Source organism: Bactrocera dorsalis, chromosome 3, assembly GCF_023373825.1.
Source record: "Bactrocera dorsalis isolate Fly_Bdor chromosome 3, ASM2337382v1, whole genome shotgun sequence".
In the NCBI taxonomy this organism is placed as follows: Eukaryota; Metazoa; Arthropoda; class Insecta; order Diptera; family Tephritidae; genus Bactrocera; species Bactrocera dorsalis.
The window spans coordinates 19,323,156-19,342,180 of NC_064305.1; the positions used below are offsets into that span (position 1 = coordinate 19,323,156).

General features: G+C 39.4%; 2 protein-coding genes across 8 annotated transcripts; one reads left to right on the forward strand and one right to left on the reverse strand.

Annotated features, from left to right (window-relative positions):
• Window positions 1–30: 30 nt before the first annotated feature.
• Window positions 31–17,238, reverse strand: LOC105233406 (macoilin-2). Of its 7 annotated transcripts, none has more exons than XM_049451912.1 (11): window positions 17,121–17,238; window positions 9,025–10,122; window positions 5,347–5,491; window positions 4,920–5,046; window positions 4,604–4,730; window positions 3,865–4,532; window positions 2,710–2,979; window positions 2,514–2,645; window positions 1,664–2,454; window positions 1,407–1,599; window positions 31–1,328 (listed from the first exon to the last, which is right to left on the reverse strand). In XM_049451912.1, exons 2-11 carry the CDS (start codon window positions 9,102–9,104, stop codon window positions 508–510), a joined length of 3,354 nt encoding a protein of 1,117 aa, XP_049307869.1. In that variant the 5' UTR covers window positions 9,105–10,122; window positions 17,121–17,238; the 3' UTR covers window positions 31–507. The 7 variants fall into 7 exon arrangements, with proteins under 7 accessions (XP_049307869.1, XP_049307867.1, XP_049307864.1 ...); XM_049451910.1 differs by having other exon boundaries at window positions 2,713–2,979; window positions 3,577–4,532; XM_049451907.1 differs by having other exon boundaries at window positions 3,577–4,532.
• Window positions 17,239–17,802: 564 nt separating this feature from the next.
• On the forward strand, window positions 17,803–18,778 carry LOC105233407 (probable elongation factor 1-beta). The gene is made up of 2 exons (XM_011215488.4): window positions 17,803–17,987; window positions 18,110–18,778. Exons 1-2 carry the CDS (start codon window positions 17,908–17,910, stop codon window positions 18,696–18,698), a joined length of 669 nt encoding a protein of 222 aa, XP_011213790.2. The 5' UTR covers window positions 17,803–17,907; the 3' UTR covers window positions 18,699–18,778.
• Window positions 18,779–19,025: the final 247 nt, after the last annotated feature.

The following is a 19,025-nucleotide window of genomic DNA, read 5'->3' on the forward strand; positions in this document are numbered from 1 at the left end:
GTCTAAAAGCAATAATTAAAGGCAGTAGTGTCTTGCTTTCATTTTTCTTTTTAATTTGTGTTCTTTTTGTTTTTTTCTTGTTGTTATTTTTTTTTTTCTTTTTCAATAAGATAATATCATGTTCATTTGCATTTTTATGTCCATGTTCATGTTGGTTGTTCTTGTTTTTGTTGTAGATATTTGTTATCCTTTGCTTTGTTAATAGTTTTGTTTTGTTTTGTATTTATCAATATTTCTCATCTGTTGGTCTGTATCTGCTCTGAGAGTTGCCGTTTGACTAGCAAGCTGATATTCGCCGCCTCCTTCCTTTCAAGATCTTGCTTACTGCCAACACGAGCACCCTTTTCCTTGCTGTTTTCAAATATTTTGCAAATAGTTGTAGTTGTTGTTGCGGTTGTTTTAGTTGCAGTGTCTGTTGAGGATGTATCAATAACTTAAATAATAATCTCAATCTCAAACTTTACGTCGCATCAGGTGGCCAACGACGCCCACAGATGCAGGATGTTGTCAGGCATCGCCGGCACCGCCCACTGGCACGCCAACAACACCGCCGCTGCCCGGTGCACCCGACCCACCTTTGGGCGTGTACACAGACGCATTTGGGTCGAGGCTGGAACCGCTGTTGATGCTAGCGCCCGGCGAAGACGCCGATACAAACACCGGCGTGCCCACCGATACGGGCACTTGCTGTTGCTGCTGCTGCTGTTGTTGTTGCTGATGCTGTTGATGTTGCTGCTGGTGCTGCTGCTGCTGGTGTTGCTGCTGCTGGTGTTGCTGCTGCTGATGTTGTTGGTGCTGGTGTTGCTGATGCTGTTGGAGCTGCTGATGCTGATGCTGGTGATGCTGCTGTTGATGCAGTTGTTGTTGCTGCTGCTGATGCTGTTGCTGCTGCTGATGGAGTTGTTGTTGATGCTGTTGATGATGCTGTTGTTGTTGATGTTGGTGTGGATGTTGCATTTGGTGTTGATGCTGGTGCTGATGTTGATGTTGCGCCGTTACATAGTTGGGCGGCGACTGCTGCCCACCATAATCGGCAACGGAATTCGGTGGACCAACGCGTGCCGATAATGGATGTCCAACCACTGCTGCTGCCGCCGCCGCTGCCGCTGCAGCCTGTTGGGCCGCTGCTGCCGCGCTTAGGCTGCTCAACATGGGTGAAGCTGGTCCGGGACCGGACTGCAACGGTGGCGTATCATTCATGCGCAACATTGAACTGGCGCCAGCTGAGCCGCAGGCGGGCAAAAGTTGATCTGTCGGCATTACGCAGAGTAATTGCGCGATTTTCGCCTTCAAATCAAGCACTTCATCCTCCTTGGCAATACGACGAGCTGTGAAATATTTCAAGAAACGGTAAGTGTGTGAGTAGTGGTGTAAGTTATTACTCGGTGCGCCTGTGTGTTACTCACTTTCCGATATCTCTAGTTGGCGCTTGGCGTCACCTAGAGCTGAGAATAAGTCCAGCTTAACTCTCGTCTCGGCTGAAAGATTCTTTTCGAGTGTACAATTTTTATCCTGCATCGCGGCCAACGCATTCATCAGCATCTCGGTGCCCGGTTGCGCCGAATCACGATTACGTACCTCAGCCTCGAACATGCGCAACTGTAAAACATACATGTAAGCATTGTGCACAGCATACATTTAAGGCAACGCAATCACTACTCACCTCCTGCTCCCATTTGCGTCCATGTTGTTCCGCCAACTGCTTGGCTTCCTCAGTCGTTTTCAGTTCGCGTCGCAGCTGCTTGAGATCTTCATCCATAAGCTGCTTACGCTGTTTACACTGCGCACTACATTCCGGCCGTGCGGCCTTTTCTTCGGCAATTTTACGGGCTTTCTTCTCATTATTCAATTGTGCGTCCAACGATTGCTTTTGGCGGCGCTCCTCTGCCAAACGCCGCTCGATCGTCTGCAGTTGCAGCATATCTGCATGCCGCCCATTCGTTAGCTCCTGTATGCGTTTCTCCAGCTCGTCACACTCTTTCTGTTTGGCCTGCAAACAGGATTTCGTAGTCAAATTTGACTCGAGCTTCTGACGCAGTTCATTCTCGATTTGCTTCATGTGACTCAGCTCGGTGCGGTACTTTTTAACATCCGCCTCAAGCTTGAGACAGGCTTCACAGACTTTAGAGACCATTTTCGTGGCTATTTGCGAGATGGCTGACGAAACCGAAGTCGATGTTACGGACGACGCTGACGATGATGATGCCGAACTGGCCGACGAGGTGGATGAGGACACCGAGGAAGCATCCGAATTGTTGCTATTGCTAGCGCTATTATGGTTTTGAGTGTTAGCGGCGGCATCCTTAGCGTTGCCACCGCTATTGGTGCTGCTATTCTGTTGCTGGTGATTGTGCGAGTGTGTGTTGGAGTTGTTCGCATTGCTGTTGGTATTATGCGAAGTGTTTTGATGATTGTCCTTGGAAGCATTATCTTTGCGCGCACGATTACGACGACCTGCAAAACAATTGTATTGAAATTCTGCATATTTCGTCAAGCAATTTTTCTCAAGCAACCTTTAGTTCGCTCTACTGGCTCCACAGCAACAACATCATCGGCATCAAATTGCAAAACATTGCCATTCGCCACCGGCGACGTCGCACCAGAAGCGCTTGGTGTATTAGATTTTTTCGTCGTTCGATGCTCATCTGTGTTAGTTAAAAGAGAAAGGCGTTAGTTTTATCTATTCAAACACTCATGTAGGTAGCTCACCACTTTTATCTTTCGTTTGTTGCTGCGGTGTTGTATGCACATGACTGTTATTATTAGCTGACACCTCACAATCGCTGCGATCTTTCATTGAGTTGCTGCCGCTGTTTTGGTTACCGTCGGCAGCATGAAAACTAGTGTTGTTGCTGTTCTTATTATGTTTGGAATCTGTATCAGCCGCACCGCCACTGCCACCGCCGCCGCCTTTGTTCTTATTCTCCTTATCCGCGCCGCGACGGTGGCCTTTACCACCAATGTGCCCATTGGATGTTGCTGCAATGGAGGGAAAGGAAATTTCGAATTTAAAAATGTGCTCCTAAAACACTATAAATAAAGAAAATAATAGAGATGCATGAAATGTGATGTAAACGAAAGTCAGCTGACATTCTGACAGCTGATTTCATAAATAAAATATAAGCAATAATTCAACAAAAAAAAGGAAATAAAATGAAATAAATAAGAAAGTCTATTAAATAAATAGACCATATTAAAACGTATGAATTTCAATATAATTAAAAAATAATCTTTCCATTAAATAAAAAATAAAAAAAACTTCAAGTAGCAGTTATAGATTCTAACCCAAGGATTATATGGAGTTTGAAGAATTAAGCGTTTATAGTTAAGGTTTTTTTACAAAAATATCTTTATAATATCTCTAAACGAAATATAATTACAAAATATTAAGGTGTATTGTGCTATAACTCGGAAGCGACCAACGCAAAAAATTACAAGCCACAACAAAACTACAGCGAAACCTCATAATTGTTATAAATTATTCATAAAAGCATATTTGAATGCGTGATGTATGTATGTATGTATGTAAGTGCAACGGTGTGATTGTAATATAGTATATACATATAGTTTCATTACCACCACTACCACCACCACCACCAAAGGCGGAATTAGAACCAGAGCTATTGCTGTTAGTAGATATAGACGCTGTTGATGTGGTTGTAGTTGTTGCTGCTATGGAAGCTCCGCCACTGCTGATCTGTAAGTAATTCTTATCATCAGCAGGCGTTGCGGTAGCACCACCTATGCCAGTTGAGCCGCCTGTTGCGGATGCCCCTGCCACATTTGTCAGTAAACTGCTAATATTATAATTTCCACCACTAGCACCAATACCGCCACCACCTACAACACCGCTATGCGCATTACTGTGGTTGTTGTGATGATCGTGCAACGTTGATGACGACGACGATGCGCCTGACGTCGTCTGATTGTGATTACTATGCTGATGATTATGCTGCGTCGGCGACTGCTGTTGCTGCTGTTGATGATAATGATTTTGTTGTTGCTGTTGTTGTTGTTGTTGATGATGATGCTGATGATTTTGTGCTTGTAAACTACTCATACTACTACACGTTGCTGCCGCTGCCGCCGCCGCTGCTGCTGTTGCGGCCGCTGTCGCAGCTGCTGCTGCCGATGCCAGCAAGCCATTCGCCGTGGCGAGCGCACTGCATGCAGCCGACGTTGTCACACTGGTAATGGCGGAACTATTCGATGCATTAAATGCGCTAATTGCCGCCGTCACCGCTGACGTGTGGGAAGTTGTTGTCTGTGAGTTTTGTGCACTACTTTGCGCTGCAAATATACTGCTCGCACCGGGTCCGGCGGTTACCGCCGGCACTGTGGTGGCACCAGCTACAGCGGGCAGCTGTGTCATTGCTGGATCGTCTGTTGTTTCCTCTGGTGGCAGGGCTTGTTGCAATAGTTGCATATAAAACTCATTCTCTTTCGCAACTTCACGTTGCCTGCGCTGTCGTATGCGATAGCCAATGTAACTTTTAAAGCCGAAACCCATCGTCACCACTGGATAACCAATGCTGCACAAAGCAATTTGAAATTATTAGCAGAAGTAACATGGAATTAGTGTTATGTAAGGATTAGTACATACCAATGCGCAGCGAAGGGTCGACACAAATCCAAATGTGGCATATGTCGTGTATCCTTCCATCTGATGCCTGCTTCCAAGTAGACAAACAGCATCCAAAGTATTATTGTAGGCAAGCATATGCCTTTGTCTGTTTGAAGAGAGATTGAAAGTGATTGTTAGCAATGCGGCGATTAATATATGTAACTTAACCCTGAACGCTGATTGTCAGTAGAATCGACTAACAAAGCACGTCCAGTGTTAAAAATATTAAATTTCTCGCGCTTCAATTATTAAAAATAATATTTTGTAACACAGAGTTTGTTGTTGGTATTATTACCTGTATGCCATACATATTGCACCCAGACGTAAGTGCTTGCTGCGAATAGCAACCAGTGCACTGGTATAAAAAATAAACACACTAAATCGGATGTTATTGCAATGCATACAAATAACACAGAAAATGCCTGAAAAAAAAAGAAAATTTAAATTTCAATATTAAATAAAAATTAAAATTTACGATTACTAAAAAGAAATCAGAAATTATTTTTAGTCGCTTGGAAACTTGAATAAGTTTGAAATTTACCTGAGGTACCAACACATGAGCAGGAAATCTGGTCATATAGGTCAGACTGTCTTGCTAATGCGTTGATTAATACCAAAAAACAAAAGTGTTATATTACAATTAAATCTTTTCAAGTACCCAAAAGCTTTCGAATTATTATCCTACAATTATTATTAGTAACAAGTCTCGTAGTTGAACTTACCAATCCTTTAAATTTAAATGAGTCATGCACCGATCGTAAAAGTAGCCAAAAAGGCCATAAAAATTCAAAACGAAACATAAACATAAAATCGGCGGTTATCACAATGGCCCAAAGTATAAGGAATTTCAAGTACAGGACAGTTGTGCTGTAAATAGAAAAAATATAGATTAGTTAAAGCTCAAGCATTTTTTAATCAACAAAATATGCTTTATAAGAAAAATAACTTACAACAATTAAGAAAGAGTCCTTGTGCAACCGGGTGCACCTAATTTGGGTACCAGGGCACAAGGGAGTAGAAGGAAATGAGAAGGCCGACGAACTGACCCGTACGGCGGCAGCGTCCAAGATGTTGGGCACGTAGCAGTAGGACCCCACACTCTTAAGGAGCTGCTCCGCACGGAGGAGAGATAGCGGCACTGGCGGCAGGCAGCAAGTATGCGCCACGCCAAGCTGCTTCAAGGAGGATATAACCTCTCCAGGTTTAAAGAATTAATTAACCTCCCCCGTGAGAAATTCCGTCTCCTCGTCGCAGTCTACACAGGGCACTGTAAGCTCAGGAAGCACCTGTCCAACATGGGCATGGTCTCCTGTGCTAACTGCCGGTTCTGCGATCTGGAACAGGAAACACCAGCACACTTAATCCTAGATTGCACAGCAATGTGTGAAAAGGATTCCGTTTATATCAGCAGGGATTACATCAGCCCACTAGCGCCCGGCAAACTACTAGAGTTTTTCAGGCTGCTGGGGCTCTGGGAGGTCATGTGATATAGGAGAGGGCACAATAGACCCTAGGCCGCGGTGCAGAACCTCAATTAATATTCTATTCTATTCTATACTCTGGGGTTTCTAAAAAATATTGGTGGAATCCCAATAACACTCGTTACCGATAAGAGAAGTTACCACAACGAAGAATTCCTGGTTTCTTATCGGCTATTAAAAGCCGTGGCTCATTTAAGGGTACTTATTTGTAAGTATTAACAAATAATACACATATTGAATAGAAATACATTATATTATATTATAAAAATTATAAAATTATATCATCATCAACATTATTATTTTATTTTTATTTTTTTTTTTTAATTCCAATCTGAAAACGATTACAACCATATCTTTTAATTTGGATTAATTATTATTTCTTAGATAAAAAAAAAATATTCACATTAAATACTTTTAATACTTTGTAGAATACCAAATATTTGCTACTTCAATGTAACCTCAAATACTATTTTATTGAAAACAAAAACAAAACAAATATTTATTATTTATTTTTCTAAAAACATGAAATTAATTATTATACAACAACAAAAAATGATTGAAAACTGCTTGCTATCATACTGAATTAACAATTAAGGTGTCGCATAATAAACACAGCGTATCACAAACCGCAATCCAATTTGCTTAAGCGTGAATGTTAAAAAAGAACACACACGCTGGCCAAACCAATAGTAATAGACGTGTTGGTTGGTGTGTGCGCGCGTATTGTTTGACAGAAAGAGGGGCAAATATGTGCTATCAAATACCGCTTTTAAATATGACCAACTGGCAATAAAACAAACAAACGTAAATGAATTTGTTTGCCATATTACGGCACCTACCGGCTTGCGCTACTACGTAGGTACGTATAAACGTACTCACACAAACATTAGGTATATATATATGGCTATCAGTCGACTGGAGGCGCGATCATTGGATTGCGCTGCGCTAAATCAATCAAATTCAATTAAGCGCTCCTCGCCAAGACGACGTGGCGGCATACAAACACACGCAAGGAAAGCACATACGATATGTTTGTTTGCTACCCACAAGTACACACAAATAACCGATTCATATAACTTAAAAAAAAAATAGCGTACACAATAAAATTAAAAAAGAAAATAAAAACAAAACAAAAACCAAGTGTCAATAAGAAGCCAAAGCATCAACACTCTGTTAGTTGTTGGGTTAAGTGTTTGCATTTATGTGTACATATTTGTTTATGTCGCCAAAGATATGTAGTCCAAACACTTTTTGAGGCTCAAAATTATGTACTTACAATATGAGTGTGTACGTAATGTACATATATGAGTCAAAATGAGGCTGTCTATGACGGCTACATGAATCACGCGATCATTTTTTGCGCTGTCAAATTATTTAGTAGCTGTATAGTTATGTATATATTTCGGGAGGTTATTGTTATTGAAGCTTTTTAACGCTTCGTTCGGTTTCTTGTTGCCGATTTTAGAGTAATGATGTAAAGTCTGACTCAGTAAATTTTAATTTGAGTTTAGGTAAATCGCAATTTATTCATCTGCACATTCTTAGTCTGTAAAAGAGGCTGATAAGTCTTTATGATTTGGCTAGAATCGAATTCACCCACTTATGGCACTTAGGTCTATGTACGGGACGGACATGGATTTTTATCCGACAAGGAATTGTCATCTCGGATGGGTTTATGACGCTAAGTGCTGTGGTGGTGCTGTGCACTTTTCGGAATCCATGCTGATGACTGGCTAGGCTCAGGTGGTGAGTGAAAGTCGGGAGTAGCAAAGCCTCAAGTGTCTTCACTAATGGGGAGAGGAGTGTTATCGGGCGATAAGATTCCCCTTTGTTGGCGGGTTTCCCAGGTTTCAGTAGTTGCACCACTCTTCCGATTTTCCACACATCGGGTATTTGAAGTGTGGTTAGTGACAAATTGAAGACCTTGGTGAGATAACTTACTCCCGTCGAGCCTAGATGCTTTAGCATTACCATGTTGATTCCATCAGGGCCAATGGATTTGGATGCTTTTGCTTTTTTAATGACACTCTGAACCTCCTCATCGGTGAAAGTAAGCGGCGCGCAGTAATTTGGCTTTTTGCGCAGCCGTCGGTTAACACATCTCTTGGCTTTGTCTACCGAAGGGTGCAGTGTAAACTGCCGGCTAAAATAGCTCGCGCACTTCTTCGGGTCCGAGGAGGCATGACCATTGAATTGAACTTCAACTCGGTCTTCATGTCTCTTCGGATTAGACAAAGCTTTGACAGTAGCCCAAAGCTTACTCACACCGGTGGAGAGGTTGCAGGACTTCTGGTGCTCTATCCATTTCATCCGCTTATGTTGATTTACCATACGCCGAATCTCCAAATTGAGATCCCTTATTCGGGGATCCCCGGGATCGGCATGGCGTAAGGTGTCGCGCGTTAGACAGCTGCTTCGGTTGGGAAATTGGGGCGGATTTCAGCTATTCTTCCAGCCGGGATGAAGCGAGCGGTAGCTGCTGCGATCACCTTGCGGAATTGACGTTCGCCAACGCATACGTCGTTGAAGGTGCTCTCAGTAAATTCTGTGAAGCCGACCCAATTAGCTTTTTTAAAGTTAATGAAGGTATGGTTGTCTACAGAAACGAAATCAGGAGGCTCCTCAATCGAGATAATTATGGGTAGATGGTCTGATGCGAGAGTTAGCAGGTTATGCTATTTATCAGACCACCACTAGCAATGGTAATATCAGGCGAGCTATTACAGGTGCCCATAGCTCTGGCATGGCATAAAAGTTGTTGGGAACATTACTAAGCCATATTATTGAAAAACCCATACTATTTCAGTCATACCAACAACACCGTAGCAACAACATCTAATGTCTAAAATTAGTAAATATTTGGAAATTAATATTATTTTTATGAGACAATAAATAAATAAGTAAATTGGTCGCACTCACCTGCTGTACACGCTCTCTGTAATTTTATTACGTTTTATTGGTCGTCGTAGTTTGCCGCAGTCGGCATTGCGTCGCTTCATCTTGTGTCTTAGCCGTAAGAATTCGAAATTTATAAACTTCCACTGCTATTATATTTTCAATGCAATTTTTTTTTACCAAAAATTTCTATATTCTATTTGTGTTAAAATGCTTAATGCGCGTATTATGGTTGCAACAGCATCACCACACGTAACACACGTACGCACATTAATGACAACAAATGCAAAATTTTAACGCCAGTGTTTGCCAGAGATGGGGGACTACTGGCTGTATTGCGCTGGATATTTATGGTCGATTTGACTGCCACTCTTTTGCTGCTGCACCGGCTCTACTAATGCGTGCAATGACGCGCGCCAAAATCTCACTGTATATTTCTTTGCAACAATGCCGATTGCTGGTTGTGCTTTTACTTTTGCACTGCTTTAATTTTAGTTCTCTTTTTTCAAAATTTCACACAAAATTAAATAAACAAAATCAAATTGGTCGTTTTGCGTTTTTGCCGAATTCCATACGTTGTCGTGTTTAAGCTTGCTGTTGTTGTTTTTATTTTTGTTGTCGTCTTCTATTTTTAAATCCGTTTACAAATATGTTGCTCGAAAAGTTGCTACACTGCTGCGCCTATTGAACGCCGATAAAACGTCATTTTCTCAGCAACGACGACTGCTGCTACTGCGGTTGACTGACTGACGCTGCTCAGCCAGTGTGTTGCGCGAAATTCCAATGCAACTGACAAGTGTCAGAGTTGTGCTCTTCACCTTCTGTGACCAAAAAAACAAGCAGCTACTTATGGACGCACGGTCTGGTAGTAGTTGGCAATCGGCAGTTTGCAGTCTGGTCGGCTGCCTATATTCTCTGTACACCCTGCACGACGCACTCCGTATCCTTTATCTATCTAGTCTACTACGGTTTTTCGTTTTTACTTTCTGTCGTTTTAGTTGTTGTTTTTCTCTCATTCACTTTTTCTATTTATATTTGAAACTCTCCTCTGCACTTTGTTGTGATATTCGCTTAGAATTCGTCGTCTCCTCGATAAAAATTCAATTTGGTTGTTAGTTTTCACTGCAAAATTGGAAAAAGCATTTTATTTAGTTCTATTTTGGTTTAGGATAAAATACTAGCTCCGGTTGAATGCCAAGCTACCAGAAATTTACTAAACACAAAAAAAAAAATAATGGAATTTTTCTAAAATAGAGTGGATAAAAAAATGTTTTGTAAAAATAACAAGTTCGAAAATGTAAAGAATGATTGGGTTGCCAGCAACTATAACTAAACACAATGCGTATATAAACAGAGTTTCGATTTTTAGATGAGCAAAATACATAAATTGATGATTCAGCGGATGTTTCACCAATTGGGACTATACTGGTACTGTCGCTTGTGTGCTGAAATCCAAAGGCAAAAAAATATTGTACAATGAACTACCGACGATTTTTGGATAGTTTCTGGTTTGTTTATTTAATAGCGGCAGAGAAAAGTTTCCAACTAATTTCGAGGAACGCTACCGAATTGCTTCCGTTTACGTAAATCGGAGTGGCGTGGGAAGTAATGATTCCACAATTTTTTATTTTCTACCTTCTAGGTATACCAATTTCATTGCAAATTCATTTTTAAAGTTTTAAAATCTGTATCAGCAGAGTTTACTTAATTGTCTTTCACTTATAGGCAAAATGTAAAAATATTTAATTCGATGTGCGCAACTACTCTTGTTTTCTCAGCGTTATAAAATAAATTAGAATGTAGTAATAGAAAGTTAAGTGTTTCGTTAAATATTACATTTTTTGCTTTTATTTAAATACAAATATTGCCCTGATCTTAACGCCATATCGTGCCCATACACACGTCCTCAGATGATTTTGTAATGATAAGCAATGCTAATATACACACACAAACTCATGTAATGGCATTTCTTCCAAATGCGACTCAATCATGAGTGATTGAAAACTTTTCCAGTAGCAACAACTTCACATATACGCGCGCTGGGAGGGAACTTAAACGGCTGAATATCTGTTTTTGCAACCACCCGCATAGAAGGCATACATGCATATAAATAAACATACACTCACATAACTTACTAAACACACATGAGATAACGTTAAACACTTAATGCTAAACGCTAAATACGGAGCAAAACAAATTTTCCGTTGAAGGCAGCTTTTCAGCGCTCATAATTGACTTCGCGGTCGTGAAAAAATGGGAAAGCGAAAAAATAGAAGGGAAGAATGAGAAAACAAATTTGGGCAACGAGAAACGACACAACCAAAATGATGCTTATTAAAAAATTGGTAGCGAAAAACCATGAAAGCGTAAAATTATAGCAAATTGGGAAAAAAAACAACAACAGCGTAAGAAATGCAATAATAGGTAATATTTTGGCCAAAGCAAAAATAGAAATAAACATTTAAATTTTTATTTTGTTTTTCAGTAAATTTTACGTTGGCCGATTACTTATGTACACACATATAGTACATAATACATGTGCTTATGCGCTTGTCTTTTGTTTTCACGAATTGCTTTCATTTTTGACATTGCTTCTTGTTCTGCCACCCGCCAACTAACCGACAGACACGCCAAATCATTAGCTACTATAGCTCTTTCCCGCAGCCTTGGCGCTTCTCTTTTACTTTTGTTTTTATACACTCGCAACATGTTGCTTTAGAGTATTGTAGTTTTGTTCACCTATTGAATGTTTGTAACATTTAAAACTAATCAAGCTAGATATGGAATTATATATAGTAGACACATACATACATATATAAATCGAAATGGCAAGACTTATGCCCGGTTTTACAGTCCATACTTAAGATGTGCTTAAGATAAAAAAGGAAAATAGTGCTTTACAGTTCATACTTAAATTATGCTTAAGTACTGAAAAGGGGAGACAAAATGGGAATGGGAGCATGGCTTAATAGCTGATTTTTGTTTTTAATTGTTTTGAATTTTCAGTTATTTGTTAAAAGAAGAATAATAAGAAATAAGAAATTATTTTTGGCGAAAAAATGTGGAATCGGATTGGATTTTTGTGATATTTTAAAGAAATTATACATATAGCAAATTCTTGCAAATTGCCTTATGAATATAAAATATTTGGTTAGGCCTGAATATAGGCCTTCCTTACTTGCTATTTCTTGTTTTGGCACAAGCAATCCCAAAATGTTTCGAATTTGGTAATTATTATGCAAAGGGGGCGTGCGCGCTCAAACACAATTTTACAACAAAAGCAATCATTCACGAATTGTAACAGAAGCACAACGACACCTGTGTATGGAAGTACTTTGGCACCACTTTGTATGCATGCTAATAGTTGTTGGGTGAAAAAGAGTATGACTATGCTGAGTGCTTGGGGTGGTCGCATCTGTCTGCTTAGGGCGAAAGTAGAAATCACAGACATTGAATTAAATTTCAATCAGCACGCTGATAAGGCGCGCTTATTAATAAATATACGAAGAAGACTGTAGACCGACTTTAGACGAATGAACGAAAGCAGAAGGAGACGCACACTTAAGTATGTATATGAGGAAGATAACAAGTGGCTGTAAGGACATCACTAAAGCATCTTCAATCGAACGGAAATTGGAAGATTCGGAATACGGAAATGAAAATGAGAGTGCAGCATTGAATTAAGCGGAGCAAGATGCTTAAGATTTTGGTATCTTCAGTTTATTAACACGGCTGAGTTATGCAGGCAGCTTTATAACGCCTGAATATGATATGCAAATAAAGAGTAAGTTTTAAAAATCAAATTATATTAAAAGTAACACTAAAAATGCCGTATTTTGTTTAGAGAAATGTTGGTATTGGTTGTAATGTTGGATATTACGTCTTAGTAAGAAGTACTCAAGGACATTTTGTTTAAATGATAATATTACGACACAGAGCCCTGACTTGAAAAAAATACCCAATTACGCTAGAGCTCGACAGGGAAGTTCCTTTCCCTATTACTGCTTAATTGTATTTCGAAAGTCCCCCCAACCACCAGAGTTTATTGCCATCGCCTCGTGCTGATATAAACCGATCTAAACGGGGTTAGGTCACCGACAAGTTCTTACCGTCATTCATAGTGGAGCCTTCCAGTGAATGGCGTACTTGGAGTCAAACCACCACCCATCGCAGACGAAGACCTAGAGAGACGAGAGTGACCCTTGCACAACTTTGTTCTGGATACTGTAGCAGGTTAAGCTCCTACTTATCCAGAATAGACCTATCCAATATATGTCCTGAGTGCAAACAACCATCACCTCATACCGTTCCTACGACAGTCCGGAACGGACGCGGATTTTAATCCGGCCAAGGATTGTCAACTACTATGCCTCGAAATTAGCTCAGGAATGTTTTTTTACCGCTACAACAACAACAAACATCACCTCATACGATGATGATTGTCCGATATTGAATGGTGTCATCGATCGCAGCACTCTCCCCTCTTCAAATTCTATGCGACCATATTCACGCATACGAATATGCATTAAAATTCCGTCTATAAAGAACTCTGCTATTTTAGGTGTTACGCTCGACAGGCCTTCCGCAACAAACATTTCAAGTGCTTGCCGACAACAACCAGGAAATTGCAAAGATACGTTGTTGGCAACTCAGCGGTAAATCGGCCGGCCAGTCATTTATTACATAGCAGTGAATCACCTGGATACGCAGATGAAAAAGTTCGAGACTCGTCTACAACATTGCATTCTGTACAATTACAGGATATCTATTGATGCTTCTCATCGAATGCCTATCCTTCCAATCAAGGAACGCAACAAACTCCTCTCCAGTCAATTTCTGCTGGGATGTTATTTGCAGAAGGACAAATGGCTTCAAATATTTTTAGACATCTTTATCAATTTATTAATGTTATTCTTATACAGATTAGAATGACTCATGTGAAAATTCCAATACAGAAAAAGAAAAATAACAAAATCAGGACACCCTCACTAAGCAACAGTTGAGTCGAGAAATAAATAGAGAACAAACACGTTGCAAAATAGGAAGAGCTATTAATATGAATAAAACGAATAAAACACAGCATAAATAATTGAACTAGCGCACTATATACATATATCGGAAAAGCCACCCTTAACTCCAAGCGACTCCTTCGAACACAGACAGCTGCCATTAGCGCATGCAAACACAACTCACTCTTATACCCGCGTTGTTTTGAAGAACACCTCAGCAATCAACTGCAATTAACTGATACAAATAAAACAACAACAAAAGCGTAAAGGGACACGCAACAACAATGTTTACGTCGATACTAAGGATGTTAAGTGATGAAAAAGGAAGCAAAAGCAACCCAATAATGAACGACATGAGCGCCAACAGCCAGACGACCGTACACAAGTGCATAGTGAGAGAAACCATTCAGACATGAGTAGTCAAAGCTTTTGGATATGTGGTGGAGCATGGAAGCTGATAATATACACCAACAAAGGCATAGCGATGATGACTGAAGAAGGAGCATTGAAACAATGCGTAAAATTCCGCAGGAATGAGTGGGTTTTGTGCTAGTCTCATCTGGAATTTCGTTCTCAATTCAAATGTTGGCGCTGGCGCTACTGCTGATGATGATTATAATGTTGTTTGTTTAGTTGGAGGTGTTGCAAAAACAACCCTACCAGTAACTGGCCAAGTAGCCATACATTATGATGTTTCTCTGCTGACGTTGCGGCACTGTTCACTTGGTTACGTTCGTACGACGGAAACGGAAATAATAGTAAGCTGATAAAAGAAAGAAAGATGCGCACAAAACATAGATGGGGAAACTGTGGACCAAAATAGATGTGAAGCAGTTATTGCTGTTCAACCAGCAACCAAACGGGAAGCGAAAGGAGTGCAATATACTACAAAACGAAAAACAGAATATAAAGAAAAAGAGAAAATTATTGATACTAGCAATTTGATAGCAGACGAGTTTTAAGGGATGAAATGTGTCGAAATAGTTTGAAGTGCTTGGTTGCTAGACAGAACGATTTAAGTAGGAATGACTTTTAAATAAAGGCAGGAAAACAGGTGTTGCGCGATCTAAGGCAATTGAGAACGAAAACATTATTCCAAATTGATTTCACAATATATTTATGCTTATTTCATCTGTATAACACAGAAATTCTGAAAACGGTTTTGATCTCCTTCTATAATATAATATATTTCTTATATGATTTTAAATGTACAAATTTCTTTATTATTATTATTTATTTTGCAAAATCATTTAGCAAGAAGAAATTTTTAAAATAAAATAACTGTCTACTAAAAAGAGGGGTGCCCCTACACAAACGCAAAATTTTTAAAGAACTAGATCTTCCAAAGCTAGCTTTTTATCTTTAAGCTAGCCAACATTATTTTGTAGTAAATACATCGGTTCATCACAACTTCTCTTATAGAAGTATTGCATTGCATAAAGCACCTGGAACGCCGCAAAAGAAATATGATTAATCGACAACGAAATTATCTTAACGTACATATGTACATATATGCATACATATTTTTCAATCCGGGTGAAGATTAAGTTGGATCACAAAAAGTATTTTCATGAAAGACAGCGTTTATGGTAATGTTAAAAATCAACAAAATTCTTATTGACTTCTTCTAAGTCAAGCGCAAAAATTGCTTTTGGAACACAACACAAAAGTAAATACGACATACATATATTGAAATAGGCTTAGTGGTTTCAGAAATATATTTCATTTTCAACATTTTCGTATTTGTTGTGCGCGAACACGCATTTCACTGCTAAACTCGTTAAATATGCAAATAATCCACAAACAGGCGATAACTTGTGACCGCATTGGTGTTTGTAATGGCAAAGGGCTGTTGCTGATATGCCGCCATCAGCACTGAAACCACAAGCATTTGTGTACGGGTATATAAAAAAAAGAAGCCTATGTATGTGCTTTATTTCACCATGGTTTAGCATAAAAACTACACTATGTCACCCTTTATAAACGTCGATTTGTTAATATTGTATTTATGTGATTAATGCTCCAGCAATCATTAAAACTTCATTACCTTTTTCACATTAAAAAAAATATATACATATACTGAGGCATATATAACTAAATTCACAGTTTTATGTTTGTAAATATCCGAAAACTTGCTGAATATTATGTCAAACGGCTCACCAAACGGCCCGGCTGCAATAACTGCAACTAAAGCAACAACAAAACAAAATGCAATAATGAAGGCAACTGCTATTGGATTTTGCAGCATCCACTCTATCAAGCGAGTGTGTGTGTGCTTATTGGACCCCATACCTGTTACCACCTCCCCTTTATATCTTTCCAAACACAACAAACGTTTGCTTTCTCTCTCATTCGGTCTAGTCGACTAAAAGAGAGCGGCTACGAAGTAAACGTTAATATTATAAAAAAAAAGAGCGCACGAAAGCAGCGCAGGATGCCATCGTCGTCGCAGTAGCAGCAGACTTTTTACCGTTGCTCATACGACGGCAGTGACGCTGACGTATACGTTGTTGCTGAGCGCGATGTTCACGGCTCGCTGCTGATCACAGCGGGGGGAACTGCACTCCAACAACATATTATATATAGCAAAAACACCAACTTGCGAAATTTTACAATCTGATTAGTGGGCAAAATTCGCTCATAATTTGAACAAACTCTTTCACTTTATTAAATGCACTCAAACACTGGTACTGCTACCCAAGGCATTATATATGTAGTTTGCTCGGCCGCTGCGTCGTTCTTTGCCAACTTGGCTCAAGTGTCATGTTCACTATTACAATGCAACTAGCTTTTGCGATAAAAGCGACCAATCACTTATTTTGCACAACAAAAATTTTGCAAACACTGCACATGAATACGACAAACAAAAATTTACTGAGAACTAACTTCTAAAAAAGCAAACGGCGACAACAGCAGCGACGTTGGCGTCATTGTCGAACTAGCAAGGAAACAACAAGAGTAGCTGCAATGAAAAAAATTTTCTTATGCGCTAAAAGGTTGCGAATGGCATTCTTTCTCTTTGTATAATTTGCACTGCACTTATGCCATTATCGTAGGGAACTTTTCTGTGATAATTACACTAATTTTCTTCACTTTGGTGCTGTTTTTTACCGTAGTAAAGTAATTTTTTCGAAATTTTCACTCCTTGCTGCCGTTTTTTCGATTCGTCGCGACTCGTCGTAGGATGATTTATGTTGCTGCCAGATGTTACAACCAGTAAATAGCCACAATCTAATTAGAAGGGGATTAAAAGAAATCTCAGAAGAATTAAAGTTTAAAAAATAACAAATAGTACTATTAACTAATAGAAAAGAAAGTGTAAAATGTATGTAAAACATTTTGTGATATCAGCAAAGTTCCAACTCTTTCAGTTTCTTAAAATTTTTATAAAATATAATAACAAGTGTAAAAGGTAAATAGAGTAGACTACATTGAAATCGGAAGGGTTGCATTTTATGCGCAACAGTCGTGCATTAGTTTTATGTGAAATGTTGCTTTGCGGTCATTGTGTTCCAAAGTCATTTGCTAGTAATGAATTTATTTAATAAAATATTATATAAATGTATATATTATTTTAAAAAATCGCATGTTTTTAACAATTCTCTAAATTATGTACTGTATTAAAAAAAGTTCTTGGACATTGGTTATATTTAATAGTAATTTTAAAATATGTTTTCTTAAAGGGTTATTAATAGTTATGCACAACTATGCGAAGGAATTTTTTGTAAATAGTTTGCTAATTTACAATTGGCAACACTTCAAATACTACTACCCTACATAACCCTGCGACATATGCTCTACCTTTCCGGTTGTCAAATTTCTCACAGCTTGCAGCACAATTCGAGCGCTGGTGATTTTTTTGTAGTCAGAGTTTAAAGAAGACTAATAAAATACAAAAATGGCTTTCGGTGATGTCTCAACCCCACAAGGTCTGAAGGAATTGGAGAAATTCCTTGCTGACAACAGCTACATTAGCGGGTAAGTGTTGTGGAAGTGCAAAGTGTACAGCGGCACACAGCCGCATCGAAAGTGAGGTTATGAGTGACAACCTCGTCACGTCGGCAAATCTTTTTAACAACATTATCGCATATTTATTTCAGATATTCGCCAAGCAAAGCTGATCTCTCAGTGTTCGAAGCTTTGGGCAAAGCACCAGCCGGTAGCTTCCCACATGTGCAACGTTGGTATCGCCACATTGCTTCGTTTGAAGCTGCTGAACGTGCCGCCTGGGGTGGTTCTCCACTGCCACAAGTGGCCGGTGCCAAGCCTACAGTTCCTGCTGCACCAGCTGCCGATGACGATGACGATGATGTAGATCTCTTCGGCTCTGATGAGGAAGAAGAAGATGCAGAGGCTGCACGCATACGTGAGGAACGTGTTGCTGCCTATGCTGCTAAAAAATCGAAGAAACCCGCGCTTATTGCCAAGTCATCAGTATTGTTGGATGTCAAGCCATGGGATGATGAGACCGACATGAAGGAAATGGAAAATAACGTACGCTCTATTGAGATGGACGGGCTTTTGTGGGGTGCCTCCAAGTTAGTGCCAGTCGGTTATGGTATTAACAAATTGCAAATTATGTGCGTTATTGAAGACGACAAAGTGTCTATCGATTTGCTGACAGAAAAGATTCAGGAATTCGAAGACTTCGTACAATCCGTTGATATTGCTGCCTTCAACAAGATCTAAGCAATGCGTTGACCGCTAACATTTGAAATTAAATTCCTTTTTTTTAACTAATGAAATGAAAATATAAGAAGCAAAGCATAGTTCAAAGTGTATTTATTCATTATTATTTTTAACTGTTTCTGTCATTTAGAGTTCACTGAAATTCGCAATTTTTATTGGTTGTCATAATTTGTTGCCAAAAGTCCGGATTTGTTGTAGAAATCTACAACAATACTCAAAAACTGTTTTCTTTGTACAACAGGGTGCTAATTATGTTTAAAAATTCGCATCGTAAAGAGTTCGTGTCTTAACTCCTCTGTTTTTTGTGTTAATGCAAAGTCGAATCGG